Genomic DNA, 21936 nt, shown 5'->3' with positions numbered 1-21936 from the left:
GAGAGCTCACTGGGGGAAGCCAGCCATGCTCCCAATATCTGGTGATGCCCTAAAGCCAACGCATGGCTGCTCTGCCCTCTCTACCACAGGTGGGGAAAGATTGCTCACCTATCTTTATTCTCCTGACTGAGAATAAGTAATGAATGGACCAAAGAACCAAGGCTAAAGAAGATGGGCTGGAGGGTGGGGAGGATAAGCCAGTGGGCCTGATGCCGGCTGCATGGGCACCACAGCCAGACCCAAAGTGCCCATGCCATGTTTGCCCGCCAGGTCCCTCCGATGCCCCAGGTCAGCCTGTGGTCACTTACCCCTTTGGCACGGTCCAGACGGAGGCTGCTGCATGAGGTCTGTGCTTGTGGTTTATTTACTCCCAATTGTTCAGTGTGAAGTCTTCTCTATCTGTTAATCATGATCCATGATGTGTATAAGGGTGGGGGTGGACAGGAGGAATGGGGTGAGAGGGAGCCATGATCTGCGAGCTAGCTGGAAGAAGGGGCTTCCCGGACTTCAGCCGCCCGCTGGATCATGTCCAGAGCCTCCCAAAAGAAGTCCTTCTGGAATGTCATGAGGGGCATGCTGCCAACGGCTTCCTTCATCTTGGCCATGCGCCCCTCCAGGGTCGGGCACTTGTGCAGCTGGCTCAAGTACTCCTCGCAGGCTCGGGCCGCCATGGCTTCCGTGTCGCTCGACGCCACTCCTGCCTTGCTGGCCGGCAGCTCACGGTAGGCAGGCACCTCCTCAATGTCGTGGCTGGACAGCATGTAGAGGCACTCGCGGGTGGAGCAGATACGGCGGGCGCAGGGCGGTACCTGTGGCGGGGGCAGGGGACAAGTGTCCAGGCACCACACGGGATGCTCCAAAGGATGGGATGGAGGCCCACCCCAACCCCCAAAGAGGGGCATTGAAAACTGGGAGATAAAACCACACTCAGAATTATGAAACAACTTGATGGAATAAATTTAGATCCTGCAAATAAATCAGCTTCTATCTGCTCCTCAAAACTTGGGGGTAGTTTTTCTTTCTCATTTAGTAGTGGAGTTCGAGGTTTTTTTTTTTCCAGATTGTGAAACTTCTTCTCCAGTTACTGGTTACATGGAGAAAAGATTTGGGGATAACATGGGAAGGGGACAGCAGGAGAGATGCCCATCCCTTCCCCAAGAGTGACAGACACCCTCAGGCTGCAATTCACTGCACCGTCAATGCCATCCTACCCAGCCGGCCTCCTTCCTGACTCCATATCCTCGTACTTGCAGCCTCGCCGCTCTCTTCCTGGCGCACGGCACCACTCACCTTGGTGTGCAGCCGGACGAAAGAGGCGCTGCCTTTTGGCCACCCTGGCAGACGCCCCCCAGCTCCGCAGCCGCAACCCATCAGGTCCTTGCTGAAGTCCCCACTCTGGCTCAGCACCAGTGTGTGGTTGAGGCCGCAGCAGAGGTCAATGGGGCACTTGAGGTAGTGCACCTGGGTAGAGAGGGAAGGAGGGACAGGGAGCGACATCAAAGTGTGGCTGAGGATCCTTTGCCATCTGGATTGCTTCAGGGAGGGTTCCTGTTGCTGGCAGAGGGTCAGATTAAATGATCCAAGTCTTAAAAAGTTTCAGTCATCCAGCTCTATCACAGTGTGATCCGAGACTCACAGTCTACAAAGATGTGTCTGGCCAGACCAAAAAGCAGGGTGGGCCCAAATTAATAGGGGCCGCAATGACATTGCAAGGGGTGGATGCTTATCAGAGAATGGGCAATCTGAGGTCCTCCACCCACCCTGCTTTAGAGGACCCTCTGGAAGGTGCAAAGGGCATCAGGGTGGGCTGTTCTCACCTGTGCAGGCTCCCCACGGTCTATCTTGTCCCCTGTGCCGAGCTGGCCATAGCGGTTATTTCCTTGCATGAAGATCCGCCCAAACTCATCCACTAGCCCCAAATGGTTGTAGCCAAGGGCACAGCTGAGGACCTGGCACAAATGGAGAAGGACAAAGAGGTGCAGAGAGAGAGAGAGTCTGACCCACACTTATGGACTGAATAAGGACACAAGGCTGAATCTGAGATGGGGCTCCCACATATTCAGTCTGAAGCCTGTCATCAGTGACAAGCCTGCTTCCTGGAAACACATGACACATTGCTAAATTAGTTCTTCTGAGCACAGGAAGAGTACATGTCCCTCTTCACCTGCAACCAGGAGAGGAGCTGCCTAAACTTGCCTCCAGACCCTGAATCATGCCGGCCTAGAACATTCCCTTTCAGGCCAACCTGGGAACAGTTACTTGGCTGGGTACTTGGGCACCATTTGGAAAGTGCCACTGGCAAGTCTATTAATTGGGACTGGATAGTTTGAGCATGTTATGCCTGCGCTTTCTGTCAGCTACACTGGCTCACACTCTGGTTTTGGGTCCAATTTACAGTGCTGGTTGTATTTTAAAAACGTTGGGATCAAGTTACTTGAAAGTCCTGCCTTCTCCCATAGGTATCTTCCTGAACCTTAAGGGGCCCTCCTCTGGGTGCCCTCATCATTTCATCATTTATTGGTGATCACTATTGGCCAAGTAAGAGTGTTTTCCAAGATAAGGTCTTTAACGGGGGATCTGTAAGTGACTGTGGAGGCCAATTCTGGATCCACACAGCCTCCCACAGTGAGGACATAGGTTTCCAGATGGAAGATGGTCACGATGAGGATTTGTTTGATGTGCCTTCCGCTTAGCTCACTTATCCCGTTTGCCCTGTATTCATGCTTCTTTGAAGTCCATAGCACCTTTGATAATAGCTGACCTCCATTTGGGACGTTCGTGGGCCAAGACTTCCCAGTGCTCGACTTCCGGGAAGGGTGACTTCGCTTGTGCCTGCTGTTGAGACAGGCTCCCGCCTCAAAAGAAGCTTATTCAGATATAAATCAGTCAGAACATTTTTTTTTTGACTGATGAAATTTCTCCCGGGCAGGGAGAAACGTAGAGATCAACCTCAAAAGCCTGTTTTTGTTGGGAGGACTGGATTTCATTAATTTATGAGAAAAGGTCCAGCCAGCAATGCCGGACGGACTTCCGAACAAGCTCTATCTGATTAATGCGATACGTTTATCTTTTCTTCAAAGAGAAAACGGACTAACAGGCAAGCACCCTTCTTTCTATTCTTTTTTTTACTTGGTTTAAATTGTTGCAGCAAAAAGAGATTTGTCAAATGAATCAGCTTTAAAGAACTTCTGGGTGAGCTATAACTCTTCTCTGTTATTCACGAAATTAACAGCTTATCTCTGTTTCTATTGCAAAAAGCTGTCCTGGAAGTGCATTCTAAAGATATACACAGAAGAGGGATTTCTATTCCGAGGAACATTATATTGTCTGGGACTATTATCTTTTTGGTCTATTTTATTTTGACGAATCTGCTTCTTCACGACGCCACTAACTGTTTTGATGCTGGGAACTAAATTTGTTTTGTATTCTTGAACATAGAGAGATAAGGCAGGCTGCTCTGTTTATACTGTGATGTCATCAAGCCTGGAATATTAACCCAATTGTTGCTGAAATAAGAAGTGGTTCTTCTTTATTTTTGTTTTGTTTTGTTTTCGTGGTTTTAAAAATGGCAATCAAGAAAGTGGCTGAGAATCTGGAAGTAATTATGTTTCAGAAAATAATGGATGAGATTGAGATAACGAAACAAACCCTGCGACAGGGCAGTAAGGAGCTGAAAATTGAACTGAGCAAAATGACGCAGGAGCTTAAAGAAATAGGGGATCCTGTGAGAGAGGAGAATGAGATCAGAGATGAGAAAAGAAAAAATAAAGGGAAGATACAAGCCCTGGAGATTGGAACAAATGTGGAATTGGAAAAAGATCTGGAGTTTATGGATATTAGAAATAAAATCTATTGTTTGGAATTTAACGTTATCTCTGAAGAAATTAATGAAGATATTAGAGATAAAGTTATCAATGGCTTGGATAATCTTCTGGACTGGAATGACGTGATGGAGCTTGATATAGAGAAAATATATGGAATTAACTGCAGCCATGTGACAATGGAAAAACTCTCAAGAGATGAGCCAGTGCATTTTGTAAAAAAGAAGAACAGAGATATGACTTTACAACAATATTTCAGCAACTTATTCAGAATTGATGGCAAGAAAATATTTGGGATAGAGGAAATTCCCATCAGACTCTTATTATATGACTATGGTTATGACAGCAAATTATGGAATACTGATAAAGGAAGATTGGACACTGAAATTACTGGACTTAACAGGACTATTGAAGATGGAAGATGGAATTAATATGGATAATGGAATAATGGCTATTGAAATTATTGGACCTAACAGATTTTGATGAGATGGATTAATCGATATGTTTATTTGGACTATGGTTATGACAATAAGATTATTATTATTATTAACGAGATGGATTAATCAACATGTTTATTAGGAGAAAAATTGATAGATATATTTCTTAAAGAATTGAAACCTCTCTTTGACTTTTTGTGGAAAGAATAAAGTAATGTTTATGAGATTTGACGATTAATTAAGATAACTACTGGAGGAAAGTGATTTTATAATATAATTTAAGAGACAGGATTGTTATATATTGTAGACCTATAACTGATTTGATCTGCGACAAATGGGAAGTCATCATTTAATTTTTTTGTTTAATCATTTTTGTTTTGTTTTGTTTTTTGTCTTTGAATGTTTTATGATTTTGTTTTGTATGTTTTATGAAAATCTGAATAAAAATTATTGTAAAAAAAAAAAAAAAGACTTCCCAGTTCTCGATGCTCATTTTACATTTTTTTAGTTTAGATTCGCTTTAAGAACATCTCTTTTGATGTCCACCAATATTCCGTTTTCCATCCTTAAGTTGGGAGTAAAGTAGCTGCTTTGGAAGACGGTGATCAGGCATTCGGACAACATGGTCAGTCCAGTGAAGTTGATGTTGAAGGATCATTGTTTCAACACTGGTAGTCTTTGCTTCTTCCAAAACACTAACATTAGTCCATCTGTCTTCCCAAGTTGCAGAATTTTCCGGAGGCAGTGTTGGTGGAATCTTTCAAGAAGTTGGGAGTGGCTTTTATAAATAGTCCATGTTTCACAGGCGTACAGTAAGGTTGGTAATACAATGGCTTTGTAAATAAGCATTTTGGTCTCCCTGTGAATATCCCGATCCTTGAACACTCTGCACTTCATTTGGGAGAATGCAGCAGTCGCAGCGCTCAGACGATGTTAAATTTCAGCATCAATATCAGCTTTTACAGAGAGATGGCTGCCAAGACAGGGGAAGTGATCAACGTTCTCCAGCATCGCACCATTAAGCTGGATTGATGGTGCTACAAAGGAACTAGTTTGCACCAGTTGATGAAGCACTTTGGTTTTTTAATATTAAGTGAGAGCCCAAGCTTTCCATATGCTTCTGCAAAGACATTTAGAATAATTTGAAGATCTTTCTCTGAATGTGTGGAGACCAGAGCTTGGAAAAGTAACTTTTTTGAACTACAACTCCCATCAGCCCCAGCCAGCGCCATGCTGGCTGGGGCTGATGGGAGTTGTAGTTCAAAAAAGTTACTTTTCCAAGCTCTGGTGGAGACTACATTATCATCGGCATATTGAAGTTCTACGACAGGGGTTGACATTACCTTACTTTTTGCTTTCAGCCTACTGAGATTACAAAGCTTTCCATCTGTTCGATATATGATTTCCACACTAGTAGGAAGTTTCCCCTCAATAAGGTGTAGAATCATAGCAATAAAGATAGCAAATAAGGTAGGAGCAATGACATATCCCTGTTTTATGCCTGATCCAACTCTGAATGGATTGCTCTGAAAGCCATTGTTATCCAAAATTGTTGCTGTCATGTTGTCATGAAGGAGTCACAAAATATTCACAAATTTATCAGGGCATCCAGTTTTCAGAAGGATGGTCCAGAGAGCAGTTCGATTCACAATATCAAAGGCCTTAGTCAGATCAATAAATGCCATATATAAAGGCCGATTCTGCTCCCGGCATTTTTCTTGAAGCTGTTGCGCAGTGAAGATCATGTCCACTGTTCCCCGTCCCCCCATTTTGAGATTCAGGGAGGACATCCTCTGAGATCGGTAGAAGGTGATTTGTGAGGATCCTTGCAAGGATTTTACCTGTGGTAGCAAAGAGATACCTCGATAGTTCTCACAATCTGTTCTATCACCCTTCTTAAAAAGGGTGATAATTATGGTGTCCTTAAAGTCCTCCCTCATCTACAATTTTTCGATGAGCTTATGAAGTTGTGTAAATCCAGGCCCACCTTCTTTAAAGACTTCAGCAGGAATCCCATCAGGTCCACTGAGGCTGGCTGAGGCTGATGGGAGTTGTAGTTCAAAAAAGTAACTTTTCCAAGCTCTGGATTTGTTGTTCTTCATTTGGTTGATGGCTTTACTGACTTCCTCCAAATTAGGGGATACTGCAAACTCATCTCTAGTTTGTTTGTTGTGGAATTTGCGAGAAGACCTCACCAGCCACAGCAGAGTTACGATTAAGGAGGTTGTGGTAATGCTCTTTCCAGCGCAGTGCAATAGACTCTTCATCCTTAAGAAGTTTGGTACCATCCATTGAACGTAAGGATATTATAGAGTTGGAAAAGGTTCAGAAGAGGGCAACCAGAATGATCAAGAGGATGGAGCGACTCCCTTACGAGGAAAGGTTGCAGCATTTGGGGCTTTTTCGTTTAGAGAAAAGGCGGGTCAGAGGAGACATGATAGAAGTGTATAAAATTATGCATGGCATTGAGAAAGTGGATAGAGAAAAGTTCTTCTCCCTCTCTCATAATACTAGAACTCGTGGACATTCAAAGAAGCTGAATGTTGGAAGATTCAGGACAGACAAAAGGAAGTACTTCTTTACTCAGCGCATAGTTAAACTATGGAATTTGCTCCCACAAGATGCAGTAATGGCCACCAGTTTGGATGGCTTTAAAAGAAGATTAGACAAATTCATGGAGGACAGGGCTATCAATGGCTACTAGCCATGATGGCTGTGCTCTGCCACCCTAGTCAGAGGCAGCAAGCTTCTGAAAACCAGTTGCCGGAAGTCTCAGGAGGGGAGAGTGTTCTTGCACTCGGGTCCTGCTTGTGGGCTTCCCCCAGGCACCTGGTTGGCCACTGTGAGAACAGGATGCTGGACTAGATGGGCCACTGGCCTGATCCAGCAGGCTCTTCTTATGTTCTTACCATAATTTGTTGGTCCATAGATGGCCTTTGTGGCATTAAATAGGCCCCGTGCATCATGAGCATCTGCAAAGTGCTGGATTTCTTGAGCTTTCTTTATCCACCAGGATTCTTCTTCTTTGGACCTCAGCCTCTGCACTGGCATATATATTTTTCTTAGCAGCACAGTTAATGTCTTTCTGCCATATCTGGAAGGCTTTCCTTTTCTTGTCGATGATATGTTCAATCTCACTATCATTCTCATCAAACCAATCCTGATGTTTCTTAGTTTGGTATCCAATAGTTTGTTCACATGCTGCAATAATGGATGTCTTCAGTTTAATCCAGTGTACCTAAACGTTTTCAGGGAGTTCCGTCGGTAGATGTTTCTTGAGAGTCGTTTGAAAGCAGGCTCGCTTAATAGGATCTTGAAGGGCGTGGATGTTCATTTTACGCCTTGGTTTTCTTCCTTGGAGCCTACGTTGAGGAACAATATGAATGGCCATAGTGGATCGAATTAATCACTGATCTGTCCAGCAGTCATCGGCACTCGTCATGGCCCTAGTGAGTACATCATGACGATCTCTGGCACAGACAATTACGTAATCCAGGAGATGCCAGTGTTTTGACCAAGGGTGCTTCCATGATGTTTTAAATTTATTTTTCTGATGAAAGAGTGTGTTTGTAATAATAATATTATGCTCTGCCCATTTAGTCAGAAGTAGAATGCCATTCAGGTTGCTATTGCCAATGCCTTCTTTCCCAATGGTTTCTGGCCATAAATCGAAATCACACCCAACTCTTGCATTGAAATTGCCCAAGAGGATAATGTTATCCTCCATAGGTATCTCTGATAAGATGGTGTCCAGCTGGGTATAAAAAATTCCCTTGATGTCTTCATCAGCATCTAGTGTTGGTGCATAAGCACTTAGAATAGTTGCCTGCTGGTTTCTGGCGAGTTTTAATCGGAGAGCTAGGCCTCATCTTGAATACTGCGTCCAGTTCTGGTCTCCGCACTTCAAGAAGGATGCAGACAAACTGGAACGGGTTCAGAGGAGGGCAACAAAGATGATCAGGGGACTGGAAACCAAGCCCTATGAGGAGAGACTGAAAGAACTGGGCATGTTTAGCCTGGAGAAGAGAAGACTGAGGAGAGATATGATAGCACTTTTCAAGTACATGAACGGTTGCCACACAGAGGAGAGCCGGGATCTCTTCTTGATCGTCCCAGAGTGCAGGACACGGAATAATGGGCTCAAGTTGCAGGAAACCAGATTTCAACTGGACATCAGGAAAAAACTTCCTAAATGTTAGAGCCATACAACAATGGAACCAATTACCTAGAGAAGTAGTGGGCTCTCCAACACTGGAGGCCTTCAAGAGGCAACTGGACAGCCATCTGTCGGGAATGCTTTGATTTGGATTCCTGCATTGAGCAGGGGGTTGGACTCGATGGCCTTCCAACTCTACTATTCTGTGATTCTATAATTAAAATTAAAAGATAATTTTTAATAGCAGAGCCTACTCCATGTATTTGTCATTCTTGTTCAGGCAGTCCTTTCCAGAAGAAGGTGTAACCTCCTTTTTCTTCCTTGAATTGTCCCTCTCCTGCTCTTCGAGTTTCTTGGAGTGCTGCTATGTCAATATTAAAATATCTCAACTCTCTCACGATGATGGCAGTCCTGCGTTCAGGATGTTCACTATCTGTATTGTCTAGCAATGTCTGTATATTCCATGTTCCAAAATTCAATTGTCTTTTCCAACAGCTAAGTGGTGACCTCACTGGACGCGGTATTCCAGTAAGGGAGAGAGATGAGGCAGACTATGTTTAGGGCACCTTTTCTAGCCCCCTCCCCATACGGGGTACGCAGAGTGGATCTTGAGTAGGTTGTGGATATAGCTGCTGAATTACTCAACTGCCTCAGTCCTTGAGCCAGGACAACTCAGTCTGTATCCACTGCCCATGTGCCGGTCCATGACTAGGGGCTTCCAGATTTCACAATCCTGCCCCCGTAGCCATTTGCCAATCGCCATGGGACTTTTGGTTTCAGTTGGTTTGAAGACGCCTGTGCATTAATTTTTTTTATGTGGGGAGATCAGCGCACAATGATCAACACACAATTTTGACAGAAAAAGGCTTTGATCCAATGGCATGGGTACCACAATGACTGGAAGTCTTTTATCTGCTGCAGCCTTCATCCACTTTCACAGCCGTTGTAATGTACTCGTTGTTATCCTCCACCCGTTCTGCCGTTGAGGACATTTTTGGATTGTTCTTTGTCTGGCTCCTCTCCCTTCAACCTTACCACCATGGGTGACCCTGCTGGGAGTACATGACTCCCGACGGCATCTCTCACAGGGTTCATTACAACACACAAGCCCACTCACCACTGCAAGGTGACAATCCAATGAGGGGATCCTCACCACATGAAGGATGGTAGGTAACCACTGTTAGGGAGAGGTGGCATACTGGTTATGGAACAGTCTTCCCCAAGTGCTTTGCCTGGTATCACCTTTATGGTCTTGTTTTGGTAACAGGTGAAGATTTATGCGTTTGCTTAGAACCCATGTATTCTGCTTTTCCTCCAGGAAGCTCAAAGCAGCACACAAGGGATATTCTTCTTCCTCCCCACCCCCATTTTATCCTCACTACAATCTCTGTGAGGGAGATCCATCAGAAGGTGGGGGAGATGGTGGCTCAAGGCAAGTTCCACGGCGAGACCTGAACCTGGGACTCCCCAATCCTAGCCCACCACTTCATAGCCATTCACCAGGCGGGCTCTTTCTGTTCACCGAGGCCTTTAAAACAAGTGGTCTTTCACAGTCTGGGCTTCTTAGTTTTCAGACTGGGTCTTAATTATTTTAGTTTTTAAATGACTTATACGGGATTGTAGTCAACTAACTTTTACTCAGAATAGGGCCATTGAAATTAATGCTGGCTGGGGTTGATGGGAGTTGTAGTCCAAAACATCTGGAGGTTGCCAGGGTGTTATGAGGAAACATGGCGTCTGGGAACATCAGGGGCCGCTGCAAGCATTGAGAGGCATCAGAGGAGAGCAGCAATGGCAGAATCAAGACTGAGGCTTGCTGGAGAGGCTCAGCAGGTATCTAGATGCTGACATTTGTTTCCAGCACGTGGAATTCTCCCTGAAACATCCCCCTCAGAGACACTGCAACCTTCTTGGCATTCCCCCACCGCAGTGGCCCACCTTGCTTCCCCTTCATGTGCAAGTCTCTTCCTTGCTTGATGCCAGCCCAATCCTGTGGGCAGGGGCGGGAGGGGAAGACAGAGCCCCACCTCTATGTTACCTTAGCCGGGAGGGAGAGGGCCAGGGGCATCTGCTGATCCAGCGGGTCGAACGCATGCAGGGTGCCAAAGAGGTCACGGTAAACACCAGGTGAGTGGACCTCAAAGTACACGGTGCCCTCATCTGTGGAGGGGAGACAGGATCATTGCTGATCAACTCTATCCCTGCATGGAAACAGAAGGGCTGCCCCAGAGTAGGATCCAACTATCTGAGGGGAGACGGCTGGGGCTAAGGGCTCTTCCCCACTGGAGTCTAGCAGAGATTCTGGGAATCGACTCCTCCACCCTTGCAGTGGCTCCTGGTCATATTTTGCATCAAGGCCAAGCTTCTGTTTCTTACTTTCAGAACCGTACATCCTCCCTACTCACCTCTTACACCACCCCCTGCTGTTTGCTCATGCAAACTCCGCTGTTATCATCCTTGCTCCCAGTCTCCTGCTCCCACTCTTATTTATTTTATTTAAAGACATGTGTATACCCCTATTTTGTTAAAAAACATCAAAGCAGTTTACAACACGTTACAACATATTAACAACAACAATAACCATAAAATAAACAACAATAAAAATACTGTAAACCGCCCAGAGAGCTTCGGCTATGGGGCAGTATTTAAGTACAATACATAAATAAATACATACATAAAAACAAAGGTCAACTGTTGTGGGGGAAAAGCGTGCAATCTTAATTGTCTGCATAGGCTTGGCAGAACAGAAAGGTTTTCAGCAGGCTCTTAGAAGTTAAAACAGAAGGCGCCTGCTGAATCTCTGTTGGCAGAGGACTGGGCCAATGAAACTGAAGGCTCAATTTCGTGTTGTTGCTAAATGAGCCTCGCTAACTCAGGGGACGACCAAAGCTACTCCTGCAGATTATCTCAGTGATGGAGCTGAGATGTAAGGGTTCAGGCACCTGCTAAGCTGCCTCTGAAACAACCTCGCCCTCTGTGATCATCATTGTGCCTCCCCTTCCCCTCCAGACCTACTTCTTCAGCAAATCCTCTCTCTTCAGGCTCCCTCTGCTTACAACTCCAGTCCTACCTAACCCTCCTCCTCCAAACCCCACAAGCCACTTCTCAGCCTTTGGCCTCTCTCATCTCAGTCTGAGCCTTCTGATGACACTTGCAAGCCCTGTCAGGGAGGACCATGTTGTGTGTGTTTGTGATACCTGGCACTCTGCTGATACTAGATGAATGGGAGCTAGTGATAGTGATGCAAGATTGAGGGGCCCTGGTGGTGGTGTCTGCGGAGTCCATTGTGGTGGCCTCTGGGTTGAAACTGGCCTGCCCGGCATGTTTTGAGTTACCTGTCAGGTAGACAGCACTGCTCTGGTTCGAGTGCATGTTGCGGATGGAGATGTGGGGAAGGCACTTGGAGACTTTCCGCAATGCCAGCTGGACGGTGTAGGAGCGCGGCTGGTCTAGCTGCGTCTCATTCACCACCAAACTGTAGATCTTCCCTTCCTCTGGAGAGATAAAAATCCACCCCACAGAAGGGAATGGTAGTGAAGAACGTTAGGCTGCATTTACACAGGCAAAGGCCATCGAAGTGATGGCGTGGACTACTGGGTGAGGGTGAATGGAGGAAGGCGGTAGGGTCGTGCCTCATTTCTGTATGGTTTGCACATACTCTGTGTACAAAATATGTTCTTTCTTCCCTCACAAGGAGGACTGTATTTGGCAAATTCATGTGAATGAATCTCCAGTACTGAAATACCACACTTTGCATTACATCCCGGCACTTTCGCTTTTGGCTTCTTCTAGAAGAACTTCCCTGTTAGTTTCGACTTTGAGGGGCTTGTCCATCCTGTCCCCTCTCTGTTGGAACAGCTGGACGTTAAGATCAAGAGGGGAGGCTGCCTTTGATATTGCAGACGGACTATCACCCGCACTGGTTTTTATGTGTGGGAAGACTTACTCCAGGAGCTTCCATTTGAAGATACACCTTTCGGACTATACAGGCGAGAAGCCCTATGATGGAAACGGAGTTGGCCTCTACCTACTGTTTAGTATTATTGTTTAGCCTTTTGATGTTTTACATTGTTTATATTGTTATTGTTTTTGCTTTTGCACGTCACTCAGAGTGGCTGGGTGTCCAGCCAGATGGGCGACTAATAAAATCAAATAAATAAATAAAAAATAAACTCTGTGGTAGGCAAAAGCACCCCGGGGAAAGGGGCAAAGTGCACCCCATTCTGGCAACATTCACAGGAGCAAAATTCAGGAGCAAGGATGCAAGCTCTGCCCTGAAGGGCCTCCTCTTTAGGTGCATCAGCAGTGAGCAGGGGTGCTGGTGGGTGGAGCATTCGTTGAATTGCAGCCTCTGTTGCCACATGACCCCCCCCCGCTCCCCTTTGCTGATTTGGGAGGCTGTCTCTCGGCACTGTCTCCTCTCACCTGTCAGGAGCAAGAGGGACCTCTCTGTCTCCTGTCCCACCAGCACAATCTGCTTGAACTTCATGGAGAAGTGGAAGGTCATCTTGAACACCCGCTGCCCACTGGATTGCAGATAGACCTCCACGCAGTCACAGAGGCGGCCGCTGCCAGTGGCTGTGCCAGAGCCCTCGCTGCTGCGCCCCGTGGCTGCAGTGACCGGCTGTTCACGGGTAGCCAGCACATACAGGTACTTGCGGTACCCAGTGTCACTCCGGGGGTCCGTGGCAAACTGCAGGCAGAAGAAGGGAGGAGGCACCCAGCGTCAGGCAGCCAGAGATCTTGGGATGTTGCAGGAACCAATGGGGGATCTAGAGGGGAAAGAAGTAGCTGGCACGTGTGAGTGGGAGGCCAGGCTGGGCACTCAGGGGCAACAGAGCAGAACCTTCCCTCTTGCTTGCTGAAAGGGCACCAAGGACTTGCCAACTGCTGTAGCAAAAGGAAACAAAGAATCCTGTGGGGGCACCCAGCTTCCGATTAGCTTCCGTAGGCTTAGGCAGGCTCATGGTGAAACACGTTAAACATTAAGATGCCACAGGCCTGTCTGCCTCTTTTCCCTACAGAGGCATTAAAACAACACTATGAAAAGGCAAGATATTGGCTCCCCATCCTAAGCCAGACTTCCTGAGGCCCTGGCTGGATTATCCTCCCTGATCCCCAATGTTCTCCTCACTCTTGGACAGGAGGGGTGGGGAACCTCAGGCCCGGGGGCCAAGTGCAGTCCTCCAGGCCTCTCTGGCCCTGGAAGATGTCCTTGAACTCCGAAAATGACTCTTGCGTGTCTGAATGGGGACGGAAGGGAGAGACGGGCGCAGGAGGATGGGCAGGAACTAGCCTGGAATTTACATTTGTTGCTCTGCCCACTTTTGCCTTTGGCCCCACCCACCACTCTCCTGTGGCCCTGAGGAGGTTCCCCAGAAGGAAACCTGGCCCTTGAGCTGAAAAAGGTCCACCTGCTCTGCCCTATGAGCTAGCGTGGCAGTAAAGCCAGTAAGGCTGGCTCAGCTATTAAGGGCAAGTGTAGCACAGCTGTTAAAAGCATGAGCTGTGAGCAGGAAGCCTCCAGTTCACATCTTAGCTCAGCAGTTGACTGGGTGGTTTTATGCAATGTGCCTCCATATGAGCCACTGTAAAGATTACAGAGCAGTATAAAGCCAGGAAGGAAACCTGCTACCTAAATACTAAGCAGGAGCAGCATCTCAAGGATATCTTACATCTGGTTTTAAAAAGCCAGTTGAGAAACACTAAATGTGATTTATCTACCCCTGTGTGTAAGCCTGCCACTTTAAGAAGATTTGTAGGTTGCATTCTCAATGGACTTTAAATGGGACTCTTGCCCATTTCTTAACTGGTCCCTGCTCCGCAATTAAGAGCACCTGCCTTGCGGAAACTGAGCAGATGAAAATGGGGACCAACGCTGCCTTCTTGCGTAGGGTGCAGCCCCAGGCGGCCCTGCCTGAGCCTAAATGGGGAGGTCTCTTCTGCAGCCCTCCGTGTCCAGAGTCACTCTTCTCAGATTTGTGACTCTGGATGTCTCAGAGTAGGGGGTGAGCAGAAGCAAAAGATGAATAAATGTGCTGGGAGAACAGTTTGTCTGGGATGTGCTAACAGGAAGAGCGACTCTTTCTCATGCTGGTGGTTAGAGTGCCGGACTATGACCTGGGAGGCCAGGGTTCGAATCCTCACACAGCCACGGAGCTCACTGGGTGCCTTGGGCCAGTCACTGCCTCTCAGCCTCAGAGGGAGGCGATGGTGAACCCCCTCGGAATACCACTTACCGGGAAAACCCTATTCGTAGGGTCGCCAGAAGTCGGGATTGACTTGAAGGGAGTCCATTTCCATTTTTTTTCATTGCATGAGCGAGCTAGTTTTGGAAAGGGCGTGTGTGCCCCACATGCCAGGGGAGAGGGTCCTGCTTTGTGCCGGCACACGTTCTTGCTCTCCCTCCCTCCCTCCCTCCCTCTTATCTTCTCACCCAGGAGAGCATTCTACCTACAACTGCTATGCCAAAACACAGCTCTGGAATATTCTCCCCCACTCGCTGTCCCCTCTGAGGAGGAAGGGGTGGAGGGGAGGACGCCCGCCCACAGCAGAGGGGTTTCTCCTCCTGGGCACCTACGTCCTTGGCACTGCGGCAAAGCACCATGTAGCGGCACGCACGGCGCCACTGGATGTGGCCCATGGTGGAGGAGACCAGGGCGTTCTTGAGGAAGAAGAGGGTGCCATTGTAGTCCAGGATGAAGACATGGTCCTTGGTGGGCAGGAACCTCCGGTAGCCGTGGGACAGCAGCGGGGCAACTGTCTTGCTGACAAAGTGCCGGCGGCCGCTGAACATCTGGAAGTACAAGCCCTTGGTGTCTGTGGGACAGAGAGACCCCAGGGCAGGGGAGTTGGGTCTGTCTGAAGGAGCTGGCAGAGCGACACCTTTCCCTTCCCTGGGGTGGGATGGGGACAAGGCCTGCTTTTGTCTTTGTGGAGTTCTCTTTTTCCACAAAGGGCCACCCTTCCTCTCCCTCGCCAAAGAGAGGCCATGCCTTCCCCTGGCAAAGTTAAGACTTTCCTCATGCGGAGAGTCCTGTCACGATGTGGAAACATCCCCCCTCCTTTGTCCAAGCTGCTGCCCTCCTCCCTCATGTCCTCTGCTCAGCCACTGGGGTATACTGACAGTTGAGGATGGCCGATCTCTTCCATGGCCGGCCGCCACCTGAGTTCTCATCCCGCAGCCGAGGAGAAAGACGGCGGCAAATCCTCTGCCAGACCCCCTCACTGTCACACACCTCGTAGAAGTACCGGCAGGTCTGGCCCAGAGCCACCACATCCTTCACTGGCAAAAAGGAGATGATGTAATACAGCTGGAGAGAGAGGGGGGGACTCAGTCAAGGTGGGCACAGAGAGGGTCACACGCCCCATTAATTCCCTGTGACCCCCACTCTCTTTCTCTTTCCCCCGCCCACCAGGCAGGTTCACTCACCAGTTCTGGAGGAAAGATCTGGATAGAGGTGGAATCTCCTCTGCCCTTCTTGTCTTCCGTGGCCTCCGTGGATGAGCTCCGCCGCTTCTTCTTGGGCTGCTGAGGGCAGGGAAAGAGGAGGGAGACAACAGCATGAGCAGCCAGGCACAATCTTATCCCCAGGGCTTAGTTTTAAAGAAGAAAAGTGCTGGACCTCAAGTTTGGTCACCCCTAGGAAACCTGTGTCTTTAACTGCTTCACGGATGGCAAAAATTCATTAGGTGTAGCTTCCCCCCCAGCATGAACATACAGTGGCAGAAAATGCATCCCCTGTTGAATTCCAGCACAAAACAATGATTGCCCAGGGCTTTTCAAGGGAAGCCAGGATAGAATCATAGAATCATAGAGTTGGAAGGGGCCTTGTAGGCCATCGAGTCCAACCCCCTGCTCACAGCAGGAAATCCTCAGCTAGAGCATCTCCCGCAGATAGCTGTCCAGCCTCTGCTTGAAGACATCCAGCGAAGGGGATCCCACCACCTCCCTAGGCAGTCGGTTCCATTGCCGAACTGCCCTTACTGTCAAGAAGTTCCTTCTAATGTCCAATCTGAATCTACGCTCCTGCAACTTAAAACTATTAGACCTAGTCCTACCCTCTGGGGCAGCAGAGAACAAATCTGTACCCTCCTCTATGTGACAGCCCTTCAGGTACTTAAAGAGTGTAATCATGTCGCCCCTCAGCCTTCTCTTCACCAGACTGAACATGCCAAGTTCCTTCAGCCTTTCCTCATAAGACTTGTTCTCCATACCGGCTATCATCCTCGTCGCCCTCTTCTGAACCCGCTCTAACTTGTCTATATTTTTCTTAAAATGAGGCGCCCAGAACTGAACGCAGTATTCCAGATGAGGCCTGACTAATGCAGAATATAGTGGGACTATTACTTCCCTCGACCTGGAAACTATAGCTCTGTTTATGCAGCCCAAAACCGCGTTTGCCTTTTTTGCCGCAGCATCACACTGCTGGGTCATGTTCAACTTGCGATCCACTACAATTCCAAGGTCCTTCTCACACACACTACTGCTAAGCCGGGTATTTCCCATCCTGTACCCGTGCATGTTGTTTTTGTGGCCTAAATGCAGAATCTTGCATTTGTCTTTATTGAATTTCATTTTATTAATTTCAGCCCAATTTTCTAGTCTATCCAGGTCCCTTTGGATTTTATTCCTGTCTTCCATTGTGTTAGCTATCCCTCCCAGTTTCGTATCATCCGCAAACTTCATAAGGCTTCCCTCCACCCCATCATCTAAGTCATTGATAAAAATGTTGAAGAGTATCAATGTGAAACTGGGTTCATAATAATTTAAATTTGTCATGAAAATGGAATCGGACTGCTAGGAGCAATACTTCAAGAGATAGCGGATGAAATCTGGATGCATTTCCTTGGATGAACACCAGGAGGCAACAGGACCCTTTATTAGAAATAAACATGAAGCCAGAATCTTTCTCCCTCCCTTGGAAAACATGTTTTCTTTGCTCTGTATATTTGATGCCGAGAAGTTATTCTGTCCCAGTAGACACAACTCATGTGACACTTTTTTTACATAGCAAAGATAACATGAAGTTTTACTTTTTGTGCAGTTGTTTTAGCTGCATTGAACCTGGACTTGTGAATACAGGCATCCTCAGAGCGGGCCTTGCAAAATCCTGATGTGGCCTGTAGTCCATTAAAGCTTATGCCATAATAAATGTGTTACTCTTTAAGGTGTCTCAAGTCTGTTTTGTTGTTTGCAATCCACTTTTCAAAGATTGTTCACGAAGGGGTGTGTCACAATACTGACATGTTCATAAGAAACCCTCTGAAAAAGCCTGCTCATGTGGATTTCTCCAGATTTAAAGAAAGTATTGTGTAGCTTGGCTCTCACTTTGGCTAGACAGTTTGCTTTAAACTGATTTGTGTATGTAATCAAGCAATGAGAGAAGCAGCAACCCCTAGTCAGCCAGTTTAAGGGAAAAGCTCCCCCTTGGCTGAGGTGCTTCTTCAGCCCCTGAACCAAAGTGCTTCCTCCCTCCTCTCTTGGAAACTTTACCACACAGGTCTCCTCCCTGCCCTGTGGCAAAAATATAGCATGCTCACTCCAAGCGGTTCCTCAATGCTAGAGATGTGGGAGAAGCGCTGGAGCTTTCTCCTTCTGAATTTTCGGGCGATGCGCCTGTCGCTCATGTCTGCCCGCCCAGCCATAGCCAGCGTGGTGGGTGTGAGCTCTCAGACCCACCCTTGTTGCTGGGTCCAGCATGGCCAAGGCTTACGAATGCCTCTGCCCACAAGGTCAATCACCCTGGGGGACATGGCACTATGTGATAATGGCCGTCTTGATGGCTTCACAGAGACTGGGGTTCCCCTGGTAACTGGGGCACTGTGACATCAGCACCTATCTGGGACTGTGTTTATGACCTGAGCACTAGCGACCACCTTGGTCCTGGGATCAAAGATCAGTGAAGAAGTGTGCCGCAGGGCCTGGATCAGGCTAACAACTCTGATTTGTACCAGCACTCCATGGTCTGTTCTGTTCCCCAGTACCTCACAATGTGATGCTGAGGGGCAGTGGGCTATGAGGGCTGAGGCTGTGACTTTCTCTCCTTAGAGTCATAGTGAGTTCTCTCATTAGTAATATCTGTACTGTGCGATGCTTCTGTCATACACTGAGGGTTATTCTTAAACCTGAAGGACTGAGCGGCAAACGATGGTTTTATCACTATCTGTTCTGTTGTTTCTCCTACCTTTCCTTTGCAGCATCAAGCACTGGCTGATAAGTGAGAGAGGAAGCTGGTGTAGAGGTGTCAGTGGCTTCTGAATCCATGCAGGTCAAGGGTTGGCTTTATCCCTGTAGCTACTTCTGATCCCACTTGTTTGAGAGTAGGAATAAGAAGAGGGTTAGGTGCGGATGGGCTGCTGAGGACAGCCTTCCCCAATCTGGCGCCGTCCAGGAGTTTGGGATGGCAACTCCCAGAAGCCACAGATCCATACACCCGTGCTGGCTGAGGATGATGGGAGCTGTACTCCAAAACATGGGAAGGACACACGGTTGGGAGGAAAGCTGGTGTAAGTAATGCCACATTTTTGCAACTGCCTTTATTATGAAGACACCATGGAAATTTCCTCCCTAACCAAAGAAATACAGCATACACTGCGACTCAGCTTAAAGCTTGATAATTCCAGCGGCCAGCTCCCTCAGAGTGCACCTTCATATCAAGTGCTTCTAGTCTACCCCCTCACTGAATTCCCTTTCCCTTCCAGAGAACTCAGGAATTCTAGATCTTGCCCCCTAGTTCTAACCCACAAGTCTCCACTCTCATTCCAGAGAACCCAAGTGTCCTGGCTTCAGACCCTTTTTGCTCTTGGCCCACTACGGCCTGCTCTGCTCCCCAGCTCCCCCCCCCCATGCTACTCTCATGGGCAGGTATCACTGCAGCAATCTTTGACAACCGGGTGCCCTCCAGATATTTTGGAATGAAACTCATGGAGCCCCAGCCAGCACAGTGTTGAGTTATAGTTCAAAATATCTGCAGGGAAGCAGGTGGGGGAACACTGCGCTGAAGGGTTACTCTTTTTACCTGCCAATGCTGTGCTGCAATTCAAAGAGGTCCCATGTAGGCTGAGGTTTCATGCCTTGTGTGTGTGGTGGCTAGGGTTCTATAGACAGGAAAGTCACTTTATTTTATTTATTATTGCATTTATATCCCACTTTTTCTCCAAGGAGCTCAAAGTGGCGTACTGGTTCTCCCCCTCCTAATTTAATCCCCACAAAAACCCTGTGAGGTAGGTTAGGCTAAGAGGCAGTGACTGGCCCAAGGTCACCCAGTGTGCTTCAAGCTAAATGGAGATTTGAACCCTGGTCTCCCAGGTCCTAGTCTAACACTCTAACCACTACACCACTTTTAACATGAGGAAACACCGGGGAATAGATAAACACATGGCTGATTGTTGCACATCTCAGTTTTTCAGGGTTTAAAATCAGGGACTGGAACTTCACGCTCCCTCCTCTCAGCCTCTGCCCCCTTATCTAGCTGCCTGCCTCGGTCTACTCCTACCAAACCCCATCCACCAACCTTTCACCATCTGCCGTTTTCCTTCCCTCCCTGCTCTCTTTTTACACCAGCACCATGTATCAGCAGCTCTGGCAACGACAGATAATCGTGGGCCTGGGTTGTGTGGGAGTGTGCAGCAGAAGAGGGTGCCGGCTTAGCTGGCAATGGCATCTGAAGCTGAGTAGCGCAAGAGCGGAGGCACTGTGGGTTGTGTGGATGTGGCACCCCCACAGGCCTGTGTTATTTGTCAGGCTGTCATGGTGAAGAAGGGTGTGCTAGGCAACCAGTTATTGACTAATTAACCTTAGTCCCCATGCTCAAGGCAATGGGGAGCAAAATGGCATAGAGCAGCCTTTGCCAACCTGGTGCCCTCAGCTGTTTTGGACTACAACTCCCATCAGACATGGGGGCTGATGGGAGTTGTAGTCCAAAACAGCTGAGGGCACCAGGTTGGCAAAGACTTGCATAAAACAACTGCACAACATTTTGCAAATCCCTTAGAGGTTCCATTTATAGTCAAGCGGTATATCAATTTTGTTAAATAATAAATAAAATAAATCTACACAAAATGCTAGAAATGAAACCTCCCCGCCCCCTCTGGCAAGAGGAATCCCAGCTGCATTGGGGCAACTTGAAGTTAATTAGCAATGAGGGGAAAGGCACTCTACACATGCTCAAAGAGAAGAAGCATTTTCTTCTGGGATTCAAAGAGTAGTTGACTAATAGGTGACCACCCCACACCATGGTTTGGATTTAAAGGGGAGTGGGGAAGGCACTCTGCACACGCTGAGTGAAGATGGGTGAAAGGCAGCTACGCCCGCGCCATGATGCACGGAGATGTCTGTTGCCTCCCGCCCTTTTTTCACAGCAACCTGGCATCCTATTGGCAGGATGGCCTGTCAGTCAGACACTGATTTTCCCCCTCCTTCCCTCCATTTCCTGGTATTGGTTGGCCAACCTCCTTGTAACGCCCGCCTTTCCTGAGGCGAGGCTAACGCTGATTGGCCTCCACCTCTCCCTCCCAGCGCCCACCCTCGCAGAGGGATATGCGCCTATTCATTGGCCGGCATTTATGCCACTCTTCATTCTTCCGTCGCCGATCTTTGCTTAAAGATCAGCAAAAAGTCTCTTACCTGGGGTTGGCTCGGTATTCAATTATTTCAACCGTTGCCGCCATAAATACGAAGGGGCGTCACCGTTTGCCTGATTGGTGATAAAAGCGATCAATCACTGATGAAGCAGCAGATCACGTCTCCATTCTGCATGCTGTGATTAGCTACGTTCTAGTTGTCTGGTTAATGATTGGTCAATAAGTTTCACGTATTGCCTCTTCGAATTCCATTGGCTGAGGGAGGCTCGAGGGGATGTCACAGTATGCTTAAAGACGGGGGGCCGGGCCATCAGCCTCCTTTGTAATTGATTGGTTGAAACTATAGCCAGTGCTCTTCACGGACGCCTCATTGGCTGGACACCAACTATACCCCCGGTTCTTCCTTCCGTGCATTTGATTGGAGCAGAAGGAGGAAGACCTGCCGGTCGGTTTTCACCCAATTGGTTGTGTGGTTTGGGTACGTCCCGCCTAGCGCGCTGCGATTGGTGGCGTCCTGCGTGGCCGGCTCCTGAGAGGCTGAGGCGACGACTTGAGCACCGCCCCCTTTGGCTGGGGTCTCGCAATCTCTGCCTCCGAGCTCTCATTCGGACAGCTGCTACCGCAGCGAACACAGCGGAGCCTGCGGGATGGCGTCGGGCGAGGGCGGGGCCGCGTCGCTGCCCCCGCCCTCTCCCTCCTTGCACGGTCCCCTCCCTGGCCCGGAGCGCGCCTTGGAAGAAGCGGCGGCTTCGGGCAGCCTAAGCCTGGCTGGACGGCGCCTGAGGCACTTCCCCGGAGGAGCAGCCCGGCGCTGGGACCTCAGCGATACCACGCAAGCGGGTGAGCTGCTCGGCCACGCCCCTTTCCCCTTCCGGGCCACGCGCCTTTTGCTCCGCCCCCAGTCCCGTAGCTCCTCCCCGTTGCCCGCTCCTTTGTG

General features: G+C 48.3%; 2 protein-coding genes across 4 annotated transcripts in view; one reads left to right on the top strand and one right to left on the bottom strand.

Moving 5' to 3' along the window:
• Window positions 1-349: 349 nt before the first annotated feature.
• Window positions 350-21810, bottom strand: FBXO24 (F-box protein 24). Its single transcript, XM_061590852.1, has 11 exons — window positions 21043-21810; window positions 18602-18726; window positions 15847-15945; window positions 15541-15699; window positions 14995-15233; window positions 12840-13107; window positions 11750-11908; window positions 10453-10574; window positions 1818-1949; window positions 1291-1461; window positions 350-809 (listed from the first exon to the last, which is right to left on the bottom strand). The coding sequence occupies exons 2-11, from the start codon at window positions 18615-18617 to the stop codon at window positions 480-482; spliced, it is 1695 nt and encodes a 564-aa protein (XP_061446836.1). The 5' UTR covers window positions 18618-18726; window positions 21043-21810; the 3' UTR covers window positions 350-479.
• LRCH4 (leucine rich repeats and calponin homology domain containing 4) overlaps window positions 21369-21936 on the top strand; it is a 52877-nt gene continuing 52309 nt past the window's right edge. Inside the window, exon 1 of one of the 3 annotated variants that reach the window (XM_061590849.1) lies at window positions 21369-21839. In XM_061590849.1, the coding sequence (XP_061446833.1) occupies window positions 21647-21839 (193 nt within the window). In that variant the 5' untranslated portion in view covers window positions 21369-21646. The remainder of the gene's footprint in view (window positions 21840-21936) is intronic. The other 2 variants (XM_061590848.1, XM_061590851.1) reach the window with 2 other exon arrangements.

This window comes from Rhineura floridana, chromosome 11 (assembly GCF_030035675.1).
Source record: "Rhineura floridana isolate rRhiFlo1 chromosome 11, rRhiFlo1.hap2, whole genome shotgun sequence".
Taxonomy (NCBI): Eukaryota; Metazoa; Chordata; class Lepidosauria; order Squamata; family Rhineuridae; genus Rhineura; species Rhineura floridana.
The sequence above is the reverse complement of the archived record's forward strand: the minus strand, read 5'-3'. Positions and strand labels throughout refer to the sequence as shown.